Genomic DNA, 20,693 nt, shown 5'->3' with positions numbered 1-20,693 from the left:
CGCAGACAAACCTTCGTCTTTTCTCGCGAGATCGAAGGGGTTCCTCTTCCTTCTCGTCCAGCATGGCCGCGCTGTATGAGGGATACACGTTGTGCGGACTTGTTCCAGCTCAAACTCTGCCGAATTCAGGCATTCAGGGGATCGAAGCGGAGAGAGACAGCGACCATGTCGTCGTCACCGACTCAACCAGATCTGTCACGTTGTATAAGGTAACGTTTAACGTTTGGGTAGCGTTAGGCTCTCCTAACCTGGGCCAGCTGATCTGTCTGTGCGACCTGAGGGACTCGTGTTGGCATCCTCGTTTTGTGTTAGCAACAGACACAAACCACCAGAACAGACAGATGCCTCAGCTAGTCCTGGGAGCACATTGATGCAGAGAAAATACTAAGTAAGGATCGTAAAGGCTGGAGTAAACATCATACCAGTGTGTGAAGACAAATGTTAGCTAACCGTCGCTATATCAACCGCTAGGAGTTAAAGGATCAAAGGCTTTATTGTCACATGCAGAAATAATCAACTTATCAATGCAATGAAATTCTTAGTTTGCTATGTGTCTCTACCCGGTGTTGTTAATCTATTTACAAATATAAAATATACTAGTTAATAGAAAAGAAGAAAGGATACAAACAAAATGACTGAGATAGACAAGGTAATATACAGTATAAAACAGTATTTGCAGTTTACAACAGTTAAAGTCTGTGCAAAATGCTCAGTTTCAAAACTGCACGTACTGATGTACACTGCACCAGTAACCTTGTTCTAAACCTGTCTTTAAAAGTAAGTATTAAAAAAGTCTTAATTTGATAAATCTACAGATGTTGTTTATACAGTATACAACATTTTATTTTATTTTATTTATTTTATTTATTTTTTTACAAAATATATAATTATTTTTGGCAGTGATCCCTCAAAAGTGGCTAAATGTTGTTGTAGCAAAGATTTGTAATAGAGTCAGGATATTTTACAGTTTAATGATACTTTATTGTCCAAAATTATATTTGGGGACTGAAAGAGTAAACTTTTATTAGAATTTATAATGATTATAAATAACCATCTTTTTTAAAAAAAAAAAACAGTAAAATATGCAATATTTTAAACCTTAAAAAATGATCAGATATACTCAGAATATAACATGTATGCCAATACTGATAAAGACCAATGTAGCTCTGATAGTTCTAGGCCTAAGGGAACACTGATTGGCATTTTTTCTGACATTTCAAAACAAACAAATATTAATTGATAAATCAAGAATGTAATCAGCTGATTAATCGCCTGTGAAAATAATGGTTAATCGCAGCCCCCCGCTGTGGAATAATTAAACAGTCTTTCATTTACCAGTGAGAATATGGGTAGATGAAGGGAAACTCTTTGTGTAATGACTGATAGAACTTTCCTCATTTATATTAACTGCTCCTCTCTTTTGTATTGTTGTGGCGGTGACAGGTTTCAGACCAGAAGCCGCTGAGCAGCTGGACGGTGAAGCAAGGACAGACTCTGACCTGTTCAGCAGTCTACAACACACAAACCAAAGAATATGTGGCCGTCTCAGACAACAAGGTAGACTTTAACTCATTCTTGTAGTGACAAGAGTGGAGATTAGCACACAGATCTTTATTAGATGGATTCTGATTCTTGATTTGGTACCATCTTATTGACTCGCTGTCAGGTTGAAATTAGTTTCTCACACAAAACAACCTACCAGATTCCATAGTGTGGCTTTGTCTACACAGTTACTTAATTGTCACGCAATTCTACCCCATTTTAACGGGTAGATCTAACTATTTTTTTGCAAAATAAACCCATCTATTTTTTTTTTAGTTTCTTTCAAATTTAAACTCTAGATGTTTATTTTATTTAAGAAAGAATAGACCATATTCATTAACATGACCGATTGATTCCATCATGTAAATGTGCCAGATTTAGACACACAGGCTAATTTCCATCTGCAGTCCCTGGCTCGTTGGTGGCATATAGAAACATTAAAGGGATAGTTCACACCAAAATCAAAAATACATATTTCTCTTCTATCTCCTTCCTATGTTGGCTGTGCTATTGATCCATTTGGACTGTTTTAGTGTGAGTTGCAGAGTTTTGGAGATGTCAGGCATAGAGATGTCTGCCTATCAATATAATGGGACTAAATGGCACTCTTCTATGGATTGTCTTGGATAACCAGGTCCTGATTTTTGGAAAGGGACACTGTTGTTTATTTGTTTATTTTTTAATGTATTTTTTAGCGCTTTGAGCACCAGAAGCTGAGTGCCATCTAGTCCCATTATATTGAAGAGACAGCAGGCATCTCTATAGATGATATCTCCAAAACTCTGCAACTCACACAAAATCTAGATAGGTAGCTCTACAAGTAAGAGAAAAAAATCTGTATTTTTAAAGAAGAATACAGACAAAAGGAAACATGCGCAAAACACAATGAGATAACCATATAACTTGAAAATGCACATTGCAAGAACATAATCACAAACAAAAATACAGATAATTAATGAAACAGTGACATAACCAGTAATCCAGATCATGACAGCATGTTTGATTAGAGCAGTGGTCAGCAGCCTGCAGCTCTGAAGTCACATACCCCGTCCAGTGGCTCCCTGCCAAATATACGAAAATGAAAAATGTTTCTTTGTTTTAACATTGTAATTTCCATTTTTCATCAACTAAAATGTGCATCATAGCGTATGTCTACAGATCATCATCCTTTCCTCTACATTTTGCTGAGGGCTAGTCCCGAGTCTCCCTTGGCTAGCTAGGCATGCCGAAACCAAACAACAGCAACAACAAAAAAATAGTCAAGTCCCCCTTTTTCGCTGAAAAGGGCTCTTTTCAAAATAAAGGTTGCTCAGCCCTGGATTTGAGTAACCGCTGTTTTAAACACAGTTAAAATATCTGCAAATTTGATCATGTTTTCCCAGTTTAAAGTCAAATTTAGTTAAGATTTTACAATTATATGAATTTGACTTTTTATCCAAAGTTTTCAAATTGTAATGTACCAGGCTGCATCCATCTGGTCAGAAAGTAGTTCATGTGTGAAAGAACTCTGATGTAGAGCTTTGATGCCTCTGTACTTGAATTGTTTTTAAAATTCAATTCTGTTCCAAATGTTTGAACGTGTGTTTTGAATGTGAGTTGTGAGTCTGAATAGATAAACTCATGCAATACTGACAGTCTTCTCCTTACTGCTGTAATGTCTGGATCTGTATTTCTGTTTGCAGACTTGTCTCTGTAGATGTTACATTCCAGAAATATTTTCTTAAAAAAACGTTGTTTTTGTTTTTAAGGTTGTCAGAATCTGGAAGGAAGAAGACATTCTCTTGGATAAAGCCTTCAAAGCAACTGTAAGTGTGAACATTGATATTCAGCTCTCTGCTGCAGTGGCCTCTGAGGCTGGAGTAAACTAGTTTGTACAATGTGTAGTCTGATCACGTCTGGAGCCACAAGTGTTTATACCTGTTCCAAGAGGCCACATTAGAAGGTGAAGAGCCTGTTGTCATAGAGAGGAGTGAGATGTGGCGAATCATACATCTAGTGATAATGGCATCCACCAGGGATAACTGTGAACCAGGGCCACTTTTGCAAAATGACAGGCAGCCAGGGGTCACTTAATAAACATTAATAATAAGGTTGCAACTTATAGGCACGTTTCTTAACTGATCATTGGAAACAATAATGATAAAACAATTAGGGTATATGTTAGGGTTATTTCCCGGCTCAACCAAAGCTTTATCTTTACAGCACAAAAATGTATATTCTCTGACAGCATTACAGAGCTTATGAAACGTGAGGACATTAAGGCCTACATGTTACTGCAGATCTTTATTTGATAGATCAAATACATTTCATGTGATTGATCAAATTCTTAAAGACTGATTAATCAATCATCGATTAATCTTCGCTAATAACCTTATCAGATGGAATGAATAAACATCAGAAGGCTCAGAACTCATCTGTCTTTCTTTATTTTGAAATAAACTGATTAATTAACTTGTTAGCTAAATCAGCCTGGTGTAAGGATCAATGGATGAATCACATATTTTACTGCATGTAATAACTGCAGCTGCATTTTAGTTCTTCGGTAACATTTTGAAAGAGTTGATACAATATTAAAGGAACAGCTCACCCAAAAACTACATATTTTTCAATTGGCAGTCTAAATAAAAAAGTTTTGGGAGATTCTACTGCAGAAAGAAAGTTCCTACATGAAACTGCTCACAACAAGGTCTGTGATTATCTTGAGTAACCGGGTCATGATGTTTGGGAAGAGAGATTGGTTTTGAAATTTTCAGACACATTTTTTGGTGCTTTGATCACCATGAGCAGCGTGACATTTAGATCCACTATATTTGAAAGGAGGCTGACATATCTATGGCTGATCTCTGCAAAACTCGAACTCACATCAAAACTATCCAGATGGATAAACAGCACTACAGGGAGATGTATTTTTGATTTGGGGGTGAACTGTCCCTTTAAACATAGCTGGAACATCCTCATCTATAATGTTACTGTTATAAAGTGGGGTTTAACTGCACTCTCACTTTTAAATGCATTTTTAGGGAAAAAATATAGGTTATAGGTTGTAAAAACTACAAAGTAATACACAGTAATGGAAACGACGTGCATTTTTGCCAGTATGGATGTGAAATGGGTCTTGAATTGCATTCATAATGGTCTTACAGGGGTGTTAAAACCTGGAGAAATCCTGTGTTTACAGCCGTTTTACTGCTTGGTCATCATCAGACCTCAGACCAGGGATAAAGATTAAGAAAGAATATAATTAACTGTTACTCATTAATAATTGAGTTCACATAATTGTTGGCATTTTCCTTGTTTTTCAGACCCTGAAAAAAAAAGATTCTAATGTGCACAAATAGTTTTTATGTGTGACACATGCTGAAGTGGTTAGCAGCACTGCTAAGTGACTGGACTTCTCTGTTGTGGTCTTCCAGTCTCATTCCAGTGCCAGATGGACCTCAGTTTGCAGAAGGGTTGAGTTTAGACCACTGGCTCCCCCCTTTCGAAGGCTGAGAACAAATATCTAGCATACAATCTACTGCACAGTGCAGCTGTGATACTGCTGGTGGCAGAGTTAGTGTTGTGTAGACTGTTTAATCTCATCATTTCTTTTCTAACCTGATTTTGCATCAGTGTATTTACTTGCCGTGTGCAACATTAAACATATCTGGAACTTCTTTTATTGTGCAATCACTGAAATGTTAGAATGATTCATAACATAAACTGCCCCTGCCAGGGACAGAATGAAACAGCCTTATTTATCTCATAGTACAAAACTCTCATACCTGTCCCTCCTTCCTGGGAAAAACGGTGTGAATCAACTTATTTTCGTTGTGAATTAGAACATGGTCAGAGGGTCCCGTTGCACCCTGTAAGCAGCCAGATTTGGCCCTTGTCTGCTGATGTAAAATCAGTGTCTGTTGATGTAAAGTTAAGTTTGTTATACTGAAAACAAAAGCCTGTTGTTCTGAAAATACACACTCTGGAGTTCAGTGACCGTCAATCTCACTACCTGCTGGACTCATTAACATGTTGCTTAATTTAACCATCTCTTCCTTCTACAAGATTTCTTACCAGTCATAAACAAACACAAACTTGTTTTACGACCATTCAGCATTAATTTTTAGCTCAGATTAACCTGAAATTGGCAAACACAACAGTCGTCCTGGAGCAGAAATTTACAAGGCTTATGCCAGTATTTCAACTTAGCATGTTTCTTTAAACTCTGATCATGGTTATTTTATGATTTGGTACATTAATAGGTCACATATTCCTCCTTTCAATACTTGGATCATTTTTATGTTGCATTTCTATATTTAATATTATGATTTCCTCATGCTTAATTGATTGCTGTGATATCTATATTTACAATATATCCACCTTTTACCAGTTGAGATTGCCATTGTAACCTGACACAAAAGACAAAAAGATCATCAGTGTCCTTCTCAGTACAGTATTTACTTTTTTAACCAATGTAAAATATAAGTGCCTCCAAACACAGCTCATTCTCACTCCTGCCTCCTCTGACTCGGTTCTCTGCAGGTGTCATCAGATATCTGGAGGGTCCACAGTGCGTCTGGAGGGGAGCCTGTGGTGTTGTTCCAGAGAGGAGCTGTGAGGCTCCTGGACGCTCTCCTCGCTGCTCCCCAGCAGCCCATAGAGGAGGTCCTGGCTCCAGAGGAGACCATCAGGTCAGTGTCTTATGTATAATCCAGAGTAAGAGTGAGGTTCAGAGTCGTCCTGAAGACATTGTAGCAGTTGTTGTCATAAAACTACACATCCCAACAAATCCAGACAATGATTGAATTATTGAACTATTGAATTATTCATTAGACCTTTGGCTTATTTATTTATTTATTGAAAAAAGGATCATATCATCACAACCATACACTATGAACCTTGCAACAAACCGTGACCTTATATGTCATTATGAAATGTTTTATAACATGTTATTATTATTATTGAGTAAAGCAATATGAACATTTGAGTGCTTATAACTAGAATATATTACATGGTAATGTTAGCAGATTATAAGTTTGTTTATAATGCATTATGGACATGGGTGTCATAGAAAGTGTTAGTGAAATTTTAAGTATTGAAATAAGCTGATTTTCTGTGCTGTGTTGCAGTCTGTTGTGTTGTCTCTTGTAGAGTGTTGATGATTCTTCTGTATGTGTTCAGGTGGAGCACCAACATAGTGGCAGAGTCACAGCAGTTTGTCATCTTCACAACTGAACAGGTATCAGTTCGGCTTTTGACAAAAGACACAAACTCTCACAATTCAAATTAGGACTGCAACTAATTATTTTCATAGTCAGGTAATCGGTGGGTTATTTTCTGGATGAATGCTTATTTTAATATGACAGAAAACGGTGAAAAAAGTTGATCAGTGTTTCCAAAAACCTAATACGACATCCTCAAATGTCTTGTTTAATTTTAAAATTGTATAACAGTGCTAAGCTATTAAGACACTTCATTTTAGGACATGCTTATGTAGGGCTTCACATCAATGACATGTATTTTATTACCTGCTTACAATAACTAATTTTGTCTGTCCTTGTTTTTCTTTGTTTCTTGTATTTCTGAGGATGTGTTTTCCTTGACTGTCTCTCAACTGTCTTCCCATAGAAAGGAGAGAATTTCCTCTACCTGCAGAGACTGAATCCCAACACCCTGCAGAGGTACCGGCTGGAGAGAGAGGAGCCCGGTCTGTCCCCGCTCAGCTTCTCTGCCTCCTACAGGGACAAACATGTCCGCCTGCTCTACCTCTGTAAGTCCGAAGTACCCGTGGAAATCTCTTTAGTGTCACTGTTAGACAGCTTTGTGTTATTTTTAAAGGGGTTAATTGTTTGAACAAAAGCCCCTCACTCAGTCAGATGTGCAGCCAACACTGGAACATTGATATTGAAGATGTTTTTTTTTTAGTTCCTTCAATAATCCTTCTTGTGGCTCTTCATCTTTCCTGCTACCCAGACCCAAACGGTCATGTGTACCAGAGTGTAGTCTCAGTGAGGGGCCTGGGGGCTGACGAGGGGTCCCAGGCTCTTCCGATGCCCCGCACCCTGCTGCTGGGTCTTCCGGTCGGCGAGGGCCTGCTGGAGGCGGCGTCCGCCCTGGTCCTGGATGAAGCCCACGTAGCTGTTGTGGGGGTTCCACACCCCTCTGCCGGAGCGGGGAAAGGTAATTGCCTCAAATGAAGACCACAAGTGCTCTGCTCAGACATATCTGTTTAAGGTTTGGAGATGTAATCAGTCAGAACATCTGGCTGGTTTCCACACCACTAAAAGTATCATTTTAAGCATGACAGATCTTAATGAAGTCAATCTGGGTACACTGCTTTCAGTAAATGATGTCATTGAGTCATCAGTGGGTTGCTGAGATGCTCTTGGTGACAGAATTCTCAAAAACTTCTTAGAATTATGACGTTTCCCCTCACAGTTAAGACTAGCTCCTGGTAAAAAATATTTTCAAAGCATCTTAGCCCTTAAAGGAGACATGCTCATTTTTCATATTTGTATTTAGGGGCTCTAATAGAAAACAGGCTTTGATGTTCATAAAACACATTATCTTTCTTATACTGGCCATTTTTGCCGCTCCTTTATTCACCCTCTCTCTGAAACGCTCTGTTTTAGCTCCTGTCCCTCTGATTGGTCAGTGCCCTGCTCAGGGGAGCACACACTGCCCACTGTGATTCACTAGGTGTTCAGTAAGGTTGTCCAAAGCCCTGTGTGACATAATAAGAGGAAAAAAACCTGACTGGTGTTTTCGAACACATTTTCTGAAAAGGGGAGCAAGCAAAAAAGAGAGATGATGTCAGTTTCTCCTACTTTGGAGGGGGTCTCTACTCTCTAGAGACACCAGGGACACACATTTTTGCTGAAAAGTCACGACAAAGTGTATTTTATATGTAGGGCTGCAACTAATGATTATTTTAATCGTTGATTAATCTGTCAATTATTTTCTTCATTAATCGATTAGTTGTTTAGTCTATAAAATGTCAGAAAAGGTGCAAAAATGTATTTTCCAAAACCCAAGATGACGTCCTCAGATGTCTTTTTTTGCCCACAACCCAAAGATACTCAGTTTCCTGTTATAAATGAGCAAAGGAACCAGAAAATATTCACATTTAAGTTGGAAAATTTTGACTTTCTTCTCTTGAAAAATTACTCAGACCAATTATTCAGATCGATAAACTGATTAATCATTGACGCTCTATTTATATGTGACCTTTAAGAGAGATCCTAAGGTGAAAAACTGGACTGGACTTTGAAGAGGCATTAGAGTTTCTTAGTCAGAGGAGGAAATGGCAAAGAGGAAGGAGAAATATTTTCCAAAAGCTGAATTGCAGGGATTTAATGAAATGCTACAAATTAGATTGTGCAAAGATAATGTTTGCAGTCCATCTCATTAGAGATGTGTTCACATAATAATGATAAACTTTATTTGTATAGCAATATAATATTACAAAGTGCTTTACAAAAGAATATAAAATGAGATGAGGCAGATAAATTTCCTATTATAACAGCAGAAATGAAAGTGATCACAACAAGATATTAGGGAAAATACAACAGTGCAGCGGTGATGACTCTGGTCTGACACAACCTTCATCAGCTGAGTGATCACACACAACAATGACAGCGCTCTGTCCATGGATGTCCTTCTGTTAGCCTGTAAGGTGTGGACATCCCGTGGGAATGATCTGAGTCACATGAGACAGTGACTGAGTGCACCTTCCTTGTTTCTATCAAATATACTGTCTTACAGTGTATTCAACAGAGGTTCATTCAATAAAATAGTGTTCATAATTGCAGTAGAGGAAGCCTGAAAGCACATTGTCTGTGGCTTCTGCTCCAGTACTAATGCAGAAACATTGCGACAGGAAGCAGAAACAAATGCATACTTTCAAAGCAAAATTTCAGAATAAAAGTCTCTGAACAATAATGTCTGAATGTGAAGAATTCACAGCATGAAATAAGATATTTTGTGTCTTTCAAGGCAAATGGGAGGGGAAACACAAACGAACAAAAAAAACCCACAACTCTGCTTGGTCAGTCTTTACTAAAAAGGTTTTTGCATTGGTAAAATTTACACAGAGTAGTGTGAATGGGTCAAGAGTGTTTTCATTTTTAAGTTTCATAACTGACCCGAATTCACTTTCTAGTCTCTGCATCTTGTACTATAAGAGATTCCTATTACAGCAGCAAAGTGGCTAACAAAAAATATAAAGAAGAATCAATAAAAATCTAAAATAAAATAAAAAAATTAGTAAGATGAATTGGAAACATATGAACAATTTAAACAAGAGGAAATATATAATAGGAACAGTATATACAGTATAAACAGACTCAACAGTTTGAAGTATTGATATTGAACACTGAATGATGTCTTGCCAAATAATAAGGAATTTTGTTTGTTGGAACTAAAATGAATTTTTAGGTTCAGATTATTAAAACTTAAATTATTACAAGGATAATTATCAAAGGCTGGAAATAATAATAATAATGATAATACTGGAAATAATAATTCATATATCACTTGGTTTTTAGACTGAATGCATTAGAATGATGACTTGACTCTGTGTGACTCCAGTGTCTGATGTGAGTGTGGTTCTTGAATGGCTCTTTTCAGACTTCCTCTGCATCTGGAATACCAATTTCCAAACTCTACAGGCAGGAAAAGAGATGGCGGGTAAAATCTACGGACAGGTAGGAATGCTTTGTTAATTAAATGTAAATAAACTGCCGAGCCGATTCTTTTCTTAAGTGTCTGTTTTATGAGCAATGGATGAATGAATGCTTATGATTTGTAGCCATGTTAGTGGTAGGACTCCTGAGCTCCTGCAGGACAGTCACCAGCGTGTCCAGCTGAGGTTAGAAGTATGCATGAGACCACCCACTCAGGCTCCCTCACTGTTCTTGTTACTGCAGGCCAAGGTTCCCTGTCCTCCCAGCTGCTGGGTGCTGATGGAGGACTGTATGACTTTGGTAGAGCATCGTGCCTGCTCTCCACTGTGACGGGGCTCACTGTCCCTCCTCACAACTTTATGGCAGTTTACAATGTTACACCTACATATAACGCTTGTGCTGTTTATGTTAAACCATGTCAACATGTACTGTGTCTGTTTGTATTCATTTTCTTTTCTCTCTAACTTAGCTTTGGACTTATTCCAACAAGCTATTCATTCCACATGGGAAAACCCTCTCTGTTATTCCTTACGAGTGCCCCAAATCTTCCCTGGCCGCTGCCCTGGGGAAACTGAGGCAGGCCAAGACTGAAGGTGAGATAAATCAGATTAGTAGTTCAGCTGCTGTAGTAATAATAACTTAATCCAACTGCATCAAGCAAATGGCAGAGAATAACATTTGATGCCTGTGTACACTGATTTCACATAAATTATATGCTGTAACATAAGAAAAAATGCACGTCCAGTCATGTAGCAGGTTGATAATGATGCTGTTACACTGACTGACTCAATTCTGCATTTTTCTGACAGAGTCCAGAGCTCCAACTTCTGTACCATCTTGGAATAACATTCTCCATGGAGACAAAGCTCAGCCCTCCAGAGCAGTGGAGACCAGAAAAACGGTATGCTATTAGTACTAACTGTGATAATAATTAAGTTAATAATAATCATGCTTTTTTCTTACTTTCATATAATCCCTGCTGTTGCTGTGGCCGAGATTTTCTTTCACTCTGATATGGCTGCTGCTGCTACTGCTGGGATAGAGGTTGTAACTTACAGCTGTAACTCTTGACTCGTTTTACAAATGACACAGAAGGAGCTAACAGGCCTACAGTACAGCAGTACACATATAAGTGTGTATAAAACTCTATTTTTTGTCGGGTGCTCGCCGGTGCTCTTTTAGCCAGTAGCGGCACACAATCACCCACCTGAACTCATGTCAGTAATGGAGCTCAGGACAAGTTTGCTGCAACAACCAAGATTTTTTCATGAAGAAATTCAGCTCAGTTAAACTTTTTCAGTGTTTTTTAATCTTCATTTTAAAAAAAAAACAACAAAAAAAATTGTATTGACAGTGAACCATAAATATTGGGGTACGGGAATTTCAAAATAAAAGCAATGACAATATGGATCTTGCATCATATTACTAAATTATCCAGATCAATGCATCGTTACACTCCTAGTTAATAGGGCTGGGTATCGATTCAGATTTCCCAAATTAATTTGATTCAATTCAATATCAGTTTGGCTGGGGATATTTCAGTTAGAATATCAATTCTGCTTGGATATCAAAGAGATTTGTGGAAATTTAATGTCTTAAATTGTGCAAAGAGCCCTCTAATCTGGTGCATTATTAAAACATATTAATGTTTACATTAACGAGTGTTCAATAAGAAAAGTAGTTACATTAATAATGTACTTTTTATTAAACGTTACCTGACCAACACACGGTTCTTGCACAACAAGATCTCACAGCAAAAGCTGGTCACGTGACACTAACAGGGTTAAAACTGCAGGCTGGACCACACAGCAGCAGGAGAAAAGACATACATTTAAAGATTAACTTGGGGATTTTATGAATCCATATCGGACCAGGCAAAGGAAAATCATTTCAAATCTATTATTTTGGAACCCAGCCCTACTAATAAATAGTGGTCTCTATTATAATTTTTAAAGATTAATGTATTTTTTTTAGCTCGAAATATCTGACATTACACAAGTCTGCCTCTTCAAACAATTAATCCCAATTTATGAAATTACTGAGCAAACATGGAACCACATTCAGCAGTTTGGTTTAAGTTCAGTGTTTAAAGTTCTGTGTGTGTTTGAATGTAGCACCACCTGAAGACTAATGTTTCACTAATGTTCCTGTCAGTGGTATCACATGCGGGTTTATTCTTCTCTTTTTATGCAGAGAACAAATCGTAAGTCCCAGTCAGCACCCAGTTTAACAGTTGACCAGGTCCTGGAGCTCATTAAGGTAAAAAGTTTGACTTCTCAGGCTATCTGACAAAATGCAGGAAGTAAGTTATTTTATAATTACAAAATATTGAATGTCCTCATGCAGACAGCATCAGTTGAAGAGGTCCAGAAAGAGGTGGAGGGGCTCCTCTCCAGGGCGGACATCCAAGACCTGCAGCCCTCAGTGGGGCAGCTCGCATCCGCCCTTGTGACCCGGAGCTTAGCTGACCCTGCCTTCTACACCTCCAGCACCCTGGTCCAGCTGGTGCACACCCAGTCCCTCTGCCACAGGTCAGTATGAATTGGCCATCAAATCAGTGTGGTGTTTATTATAGGACAGTTAACTGAAATGTTGACTCTTAGAGCTTTTTAATCAGTCTTCAGGCTGCATAATATATTTCTTTTTTATTCTTAAATGTCAAAACCTGTGTTTGAATGCAAATGTTATAAATTGGATGATTTGGATTTTGATGCAATCTGAATTGAACACCCCAGCCTGCATGTGACCATTTCTCTATCATGACCCCCAACAGTGTGTGTCCTGACCTTGTGCTCCTGGCCCTGGAGAGGAAGGACTACTTTCTGTGTCAGCTCTGCTTGCAGTTCTTCCCCGACATCCCGGAAGCCATCACCTGTGCCTGCCTGAAGGCCTTTATCAGGTAAAACTGCTGGTTTTGAAGCGCACACCCCCAGTACCCCAGTAGATGAGAGCAACACATCGGTGCACTTAGCCCTTAGCGTCATGCCCCCACCCCTTTTTTGGTGAAAGCAGCCCCTCTAATTTGGCTGACAGTAAATGTGAACTTCCAAAGAGCCCAAATCCTTTGGCCAGTCAGACAAGAATTTTAATTAATAGGACTAACTGGACACATTGAGCTACCTTATTTAATCTAATTTCTAAAATTTGTCTGTTTTTCTTTTGTTAAGACACTTTAACAGTTTTAATGTTTGAGTTTGTCTAATTTGACATTCTATAATAATTACATGTTTATAGAATTGTAATAACACATATTTTGATTGCCATTTGTGGTCTTTACTCAAACTTTTACGACAGGCCAAAAGAAGTTGCTCCACTTCCTTGGTTACTTTATGCTGTTTAAAAGGTTCATTATTAGAAGGGAGGTCAGCTCAGTCAATGTCAATTCTTCACGTTAAAATACCCTTTGCTCTCGGGATTCTTTTGAGTGGTCTCTCAAACCGACCTCCATTCTAAAAACACAATAAAAACTTTAACTACACCATCACTAAGACTCTTTTCTGATTTACTTCGATCTATAGGCAGAATCATTTAGTAACATTAACTACCCTGTGATGAAGTGGCCCCACAGTTAACCATTTTCATCCTCTCTGCAGATGGTCTAAAGCCACAGATCTCCTCTTTTCCTTTTCCTAAAAACTGGGGTTTGTTTTATTGTTTGGCATGCAAAATGCAACACAGGAGATTTCAGGCTTGATTTGTCACAACCACTTTCGACAACCACTTTATGACCATGAATCGATGACACTTTGGATGTGACCACTGGGAGCCACCAAAGTAATAGATTGTTTAAATTCTGCATGAGGTGGCTTTAAACAGTTGATTAACTTTTTTAGTTTAAGGGTAATCCTCTAATATTCAGTGAAGATTAAGTGCATTAATAATCTTGATTGTTGCTGTGTCACATAAAATGAAAAAATAACAGTGTTGTTCTACCTATCCTGCAGTATGTCAGATGCTGACGCAGAGAAAGTGAGCCTGGAGCCTGACAGCGTCTCCTTCATGGAAACCCTAATCGCCAGGGAGCGTGGGCAGGTCGGCTTGCAGAACGGTTTCAGCCCCACCTCCTGTGACGAGGACCGCTCAGAGGCCCTTGGTGAAGGAGGAACCGTCATTAAGACAGGAGCAGAAGACAAGGAGAAGAGCTCAGCTCCACCAGAACAGACCTGTCCCGTGGGATTACATAAAGCTGTTCTACTGTATCCTCCCAGTTACTCAGACACAAGAATCGTTGCAACTGTTTGGTGTGTCATGATTTAAATTTAAACATACTCAGACATATGAGACCTTAACTTGAGCTGCACAGAAATGAGGTCCTGCTGACGGCGTACAGCGACACTTTCCTCCTCCCCCACCTCAAAGACCTCTCCTCCCAATATGTTGTTGTGAGTAACAGCTTCTTAGTATCTGAGATGTGATGTAACCAAATTTTTATTTAGTCTACTTAAGTAGATTTTTTAGGTATTGTATTTCATTTTCTGACAACGTTTTGTTTTTACTAATGACATTTTAGCACATATCTGTACTTTCTACTCCTTATTTTTTCAAAACAGGCTTGTTACTTTAGTTTTAATGCATCTGAGTGATTTTTGCATCTTTGTGCACTGCCTTCCCTACATCAAAATTAATTTCAACCTAAATTGATGGGACATTAACACACAGAAAAGATGATTTCTTGGTGTATCTATCAGTGCATGTCAGACACAAACACGACAGATGTGACAAGATGAAAACAACAGCGTAACAATACATAACAAGATGAAAATGACATAACATTGCATAACAAGATGAAAATAATGTAAAAGATATTAAGATTAAAATAAAGTAAAAGATGTAACAAGACGGAAATGACATAACAATCATAACAAAATGAATATGATGTTAAAAACAAAACAGGACGTAACAAAACTAAAATTATGTACAAGATGTAGCCCTGTAACAAGATGTGTCAAGATGAAAATGATGTAACAGTTGTAATGAGGCAAAAATTAACAAGGCAAAAATTATGTAAGACATAACAAGATGGAAACTACATGACAGCTGTAACAAGCCAAAAATTATGCAAAAAACTTAACAAGACAGAAACAACATAACAATACATAACAAGATGAAAATAATATAACATTGCATAACTAGACAAAAATAACTTAAAAGATGTAACAAGATGAAAATGATAAATGTATAACGAGAAAATTATGTAAAAGACATAACATGGTGCAACAATACATAACAATCAAAAATGACAAAACAAAAACAATGTAGAACATAAAACAATGTAAAAATACAAAAGATGAAAATAACGTGAAATAGGAAACAAGACATAAAAGGTGTAACAAGATGGAAACGGTACATAACAAGATGATAATGACAATAGACAAGACAAAAAACATAACATGAAAATGTCATAAAACACGAAAACGACACAGCAGGATGAAAAAGACATTACAAGACAAAAATGATGTCAGACATAAGACAAAAATGACAAAACAAGATGTAACGGCAAAAATGTAAAAGATATATAATGAAAATGTTTGCAGAGAAAAGGAAAGTTTGAATTAGCTTTGCACAGAAACAGCCAGTAGAAATGTCCCTCAGAGAGGGCTGCTTTTTACTTTTATACTGTATTTTTTCACTTTTACTTGAATAAAGAAGTTGATTCGGAATGTCTGCTACTCTACTGCTACTAGCTTGACTGCAGAATGTGTACTTTTACCACTTCTGCGTGGTCTGTTCCATCTCTAAAATAAAACAGGCAGCACTCATTCATGCTCCATAACATTTGACAGCACACCCACGGCACGTTTAAAAACCCTGTGTTTACAATGTTAATTTTCTTTCTCACCCAATCAGCTTTTCCTCCAGTACCTGCAGTTCCTTTACCTGAGATATTCCCAAGGTGCTTCCCCACAGATGCATGGATTGAGAGCACTAAGTCTGACTCAGGTCAGTGTCTTAGGAAATAATTAGGGTTGCCACATTTGACATATCAGCACAGCTAGTGTCTGTCCCACCAGGACACATTAAGTGACAAGTCTGGAGGCAGAACAAAGGATTTTGCTGACGGATTGTCAAATCCAGATAAGGTGGACTTGCATTTTGACCTGATTCAAGTGTACCCAAAGTGCATACAGGCTGTCGGCATAAATAGATGGAGCTTTTCTAACTTTCCTAAAAATAAACTTCTGATATATAACAAACATACTTCTGATTGTAGATCATGGATTGGGTATGCTTGCTGTTGGACGCCCATTTCACAGTGTTAGTGATGACTCCTGAGGCCAAAGGCTTACTGCTGAACCTCCACAGCTTTGTGAAATCTCAGGTAACAAACAGTCTTCCCTTCTGTCTGCTCTGGAAAAATAGCAAGAGGATGTGCAAAATTGTTACATCTGAAAAGTGATCTGGAGAAGGGCTTAACCAAAGATGCTTTCTTGTGTCCTCAGGTGAGACTGTTTTCTGAGCTTGGAAAGATCGAGAGCAGCCTCCAAGAGCTCAATAAGATGAAGGTGAAGAAAGATGTCGGACAATACTCCATCGAAGTCATTGAGCTGTTTTAGACTGTGCACAATGTGTATACTTTTAATAAATCATTGAGCACATTGTCTCCTTCCACCTTTTCACCTGCAGTGGTTTCAAGGTTGTGTACCAAATGGTATAATATTAAGTGCTTTTTGGCACAGATTCTAGCTATCGGGGTCAAATTACAGAAACTTCCTAGCTTGTACTTTGTAACTCTTTGTTAATTGTGGTAATTGGGGTTAGGACTTGATTTAAGAAAAAGCCGATAAACGCAGATAAACATTTCGTCAGTCCATTGCTGCCTTCAGATGGGATCCTCTTTACTGGGTTGAGGAGAGTCCAGAAAACACTACCCTCACGCGGTATTCACAACATCCGAAACTGCAATTTTTTTAAAAGCTCAGAGTTCATGAGTCATGCACGAGTCTTACTGTGTTATAATTACAAGTTCATGAGTTCAGTTTAAAGGCTGCAAGTGTTTGTATCCTAACTGAATATAGGAAAATGTATTACACAATCAACCTAACTTTCAAGCTCTAACAGTAGTTAGTTAATCATTCAATAGCTAACAGTGTTAAGTAGCTAATGGCAGTGTTAGTTGTTGGTAGTGTTAGTTAACCATTCAGTAGCTAACAGTAGTGTTGGTTAACCGGTAAGTAGCTAATGGTAGTGTTGGGTAATGGTAGTGTTAGTTAACCATTCAGTAGCTAACAGCAGTGTTAGTTAACAGTAGCTAATGGAAGTGTTTGCTAACAGTAATATTAGCTAACTCCTTCAATCCCTATGCCTGCTCTTTTATTCTTTTAACGCAACAGATGTACTTGGTGCGTTCACATGGGGTTGTCTTTAAGAGATCTGCATGAACGCCCCCCTCATGTTGCGTTCATGACATCGTGAACTGGATGTTTTCCGCAAGCTCCGAGTTCATGATGTCGCCCCAGAACTTACAGGTCCTAATTACGAGTTCACAAGTTCCATCTGAACGCAGCAATTGTGCCTGCAGTCTAGTGATTTAGCATTGTTGGGAAATTTTCTGGGGGGGGGGGGGCATCCACCCAAACCTCTGACACTGTCTTGAGATTAAGTGCCCATTGTTGTTTCTGCCCCATGTTTTGTATGTTTCAGTGTGTTAAAAAAAAGCAGTTACAAAGTTGTTAAGCTCAGCGAGATGAGAAAAGCAGTTGTTGGTTGCTAGGTAACAGACATAAAAGTTGATTAGTGACGTTGAATTGAGTTTATAGGCTTTTCTAACCTGAGATAAAATATGATTCCTAAAGTTAGTTAGGATTTGCTTCTGTAATACCAGCTTGGGAAAATTCCAATACTCTCCCTATCTCAATTTAAGATTTAAGAAAGTTTCTGTAATGTGACCCCAGAACTGAACATATGAGTTTTAATGGATATTGAAAGATTTGCAGATGAATTAACAATCTGCTTTTATGTCAAACTGGTTAATAAAATGTTTGTAAAACGCATGCAAAAGCCACCTAATACAACATAGTGGCAAAAGTTTGTAATGTTTGTAATGAGTCCTGCCTTTTAACACTTAGTTGTTAAAGTGACTGGCTGTCTTTGTATGTGTCCTAACACATCTGAATATTTGTGAATCTGTCAGTTGTGACTTTGTACTGGGTTTTCTGCAGGAAAGCCTTTTATTTTGAATATAAACGTATAACTGAGAAAAACCCTTTAATCCATGTGTCACTGTTGTTTTTTCCCGTCATTATTTCTGCACGCTTAGGCCTACACTGTGGATAAAAAAAGGTGACACTACTTTGTATTAATAGTATAATAGTGGTTAGGTATAGAGAATTTGCATGTAGAAAAGCAGCAGTGGTTCCTGTCTAGCTGCACAGGAACACACCTGCAGTGGCCTGATTCAGTAACTGAAAATAATCACCTGTACCACTGACCTATTATGAGACACTAAAACTTTACCTGAGGGTTATGAGGGGAGCGGTATGAAGAATAGAGTCTACAAGAGGGGCTGCAGGCTGTAGAAAAAAATAAAAGGTTATGGTAAACAAGTTGATGCGGCTGTTAAAAGGGTAGTTTACCCAAAAACTAAAATTCAGTCATTTATCTGCTCACCCTCATGCCAATTGAAGGTCAGGTTTAGTTTTTTTTAGTCCACCAAACTGCTGGAGTTTCACAGGAAAATGGCGCTGCAGAATCTCCCAAACAATGGAAGTGAACAGTGAAAAGTTTTCATCTCAGTTTCCGAAAGCCCAAACATACTGCTCACGTCTGTGTGTACCATCACACCATACACACCCAGTCCAGACTGTACATGTGCATGTCAATGTGGCTCCAAGCTAAGGATCTACAGTGAATCTTTAGGCTAAAAATGTGGTGTAAATGATGTCTTTCTAGTCAACCTGGCATGTTGGGGAGTTAGGAGGCTTGGATTACACCAGATGAGCAGTATGGAACTATTTTATGGTGTTTTTTTCTGTTTTTTTTTTTTTTACATTTGAAAACTGGTCACCATTCACTTCCACTGTTAAAGAGATTCTCTAACACTGTTCTGTGGTTTTCAAACTGGGGTCCAGGGACCAACAGGGATCCTGTAGTGGGTTGTAGGAGGTCCCAAGCAAAACGAGGAATATTATATTTAAAATCACATTTTTGAAAAGCTGAAACAAGGTAAGAAATGGGAATTGCTGTTTGACTGTAATTTATAGTGATCGTAGTTTGATCATTGGTTGACTATGACATTATTGTCTTCAAACCCAAATAAAAAAATCTTCAGAAGGGATTCCTTAAGACAAAATTCTCTCAGAGTAGAGGGTTCATGGGACAAAGTGCATCTATTGTAGTGGGTCTTAATATGTAGAGGTCTGGGAACTCCTGCTTCAGCTAATTATGATATTGATAACAATTTGGTGGGTGTTGCCTTATGGCTGTTCGTTCCATAGTTTAAGTTTACAAAGCAAAACGCACAAAAAAAAAAAAAAATCGTTATTCGTTGTCGGCAGGATTCGAACCTGCGCGGGGAGACCCCAATGGATTTCTAGTCCATCGCCTTAACCACTCGGCCACGACAACAGTTACTATAATATGTTTGATAGTGCCATTTTAAAGATGTAAACGTATAAAGCTCATCTGAACGTCACTATAATGTAAATCCTGTAGTAATGTCAGTAACGACGAAACTTGCCGGGCTATGTTTCGGCTGGCTGGCTGTGGCGGCTAAAGAGTAGCTCCGCTGTTTAGAGTGTTCTTCCAATAGCTAACTAGCTAACTTAATTTTATTACAGACAATCAAACAAAAGCAAAGAAAAATCTAAAAAATGAACAGTTAATTTTTTAAAACTCATAAGTCAAACCCAGAGAAAGACACAAGCTAAAAGAGAGGAGGATTTCGCCGAACATCAAATCTGGACTGCACCTGTGTTGCCTCCCTTTGGTTAAAGTTTATTACAAACTACATTGCTAGACTAGATTATAGGCAGGTTTATTCAAGCTCCGGCTGTATTTTCAGTTAATTTACCTGTCTGAACTGAGTAAAAATTTAGCCGGGTTCCAAAGCAATAAACATGAATTAACGTTGAAGTCGTATAAAATGCATTTGTTTATGAAATAGCTTATGTTAGTTTTCCCATTCATGTCATTCAAACAATGAAACACGTGTGTTGTTAACTTTTGTATCGACTTCTATAGGTTCATGTAATAGACCTCAATGTCGGACGTATGCTGCTTATCTTCTCGCCTCGGTTTGCTGTGACGACGATGGCGACAGGGCCGATAATGAACGATGGTGTTTCACTGAATACACTCAACCCACCTGGAATTCAAACCATCCACCAGAAGCGGCCAACTCGAGTAAACTACTGTTGGCGGAAAGCGTTTGCATGGATAACTAATTTTATGAACTAGCACGGCAATTGCGTCTATTGTAGAATAGTGAGTCACGTGACCTCGCATCCACTCAGGCCTGTTAGCGTCAAGTCAGAGGATGAAACGCGCATT

The 20,693-nt window shown here is 38.3% G+C and overlaps 1 protein-coding gene, 1 long non-coding RNA gene and 2 other non-coding genes across 4 annotated transcripts; 2 read left to right on the top strand and 2 right to left on the bottom strand.

Annotated features, from left to right (window-relative positions):
- Window positions 1-27: 27 nt before the first annotated feature.
- nol11 (nucleolar protein 11) lies at window positions 28-16,804 on the top strand. The gene is made up of 18 exons (XM_084710839.1): window positions 28-209; window positions 1,444-1,557; window positions 3,291-3,347; window positions 6,064-6,212; window positions 6,703-6,760; window positions 7,150-7,291; window positions 7,495-7,701; window positions 10,150-10,226; window positions 10,675-10,798; window positions 11,015-11,106; window positions 12,399-12,464; window positions 12,552-12,736; window positions 12,979-13,104; window positions 14,150-14,401; window positions 14,509-14,587; window positions 16,053-16,145; window positions 16,417-16,524; window positions 16,646-16,804. The coding sequence occupies exons 1-18, from the start codon at window positions 63-65 to the stop codon at window positions 16,757-16,759; spliced, it is 2,190 nt and encodes a 729-aa protein (XP_084566965.1). The 5' UTR covers window positions 28-62; the 3' UTR covers window positions 16,760-16,804.
- On the top strand, window positions 4,913-5,042 carry LOC146330902 (small nucleolar RNA SNORA35). The gene has a single exon (XR_014769885.1). It is a non-coding gene; the product is annotated as a small nucleolar RNA SNORA35 (small nucleolar RNA).
- LOC146330899 (uncharacterized) lies at window positions 16,418-20,636 on the bottom strand. Its single transcript, XR_014768970.1, has 3 exons — window positions 20,509-20,636; window positions 18,660-18,715; window positions 16,418-16,553 (listed from the first exon to the last, which is right to left on the bottom strand). It is a non-coding gene; the product is annotated as an uncharacterized LOC146330899 (long non-coding RNA).
- On the bottom strand, window positions 19,688-19,769 carry trnas-aga (transfer RNA serine (anticodon AGA)). The gene has a single exon. It is a non-coding gene; the product is annotated as a tRNA-Ser (tRNA).
- Window positions 20,637-20,693: the final 57 nt, after the last annotated feature.

The sequence above is a fragment of the Lutjanus erythropterus genome, chromosome 3, assembly GCF_056507025.1.
Source record: "Lutjanus erythropterus isolate fLutEry1 chromosome 3, fLutEry1.hap2, whole genome shotgun sequence".
Taxonomy (NCBI): domain Eukaryota; kingdom Metazoa; phylum Chordata; class Actinopteri; order Lutjaniformes; family Lutjanidae; genus Lutjanus; species Lutjanus erythropterus.
This window is presented reverse-complemented; position numbering and strand designations above follow the sequence as displayed.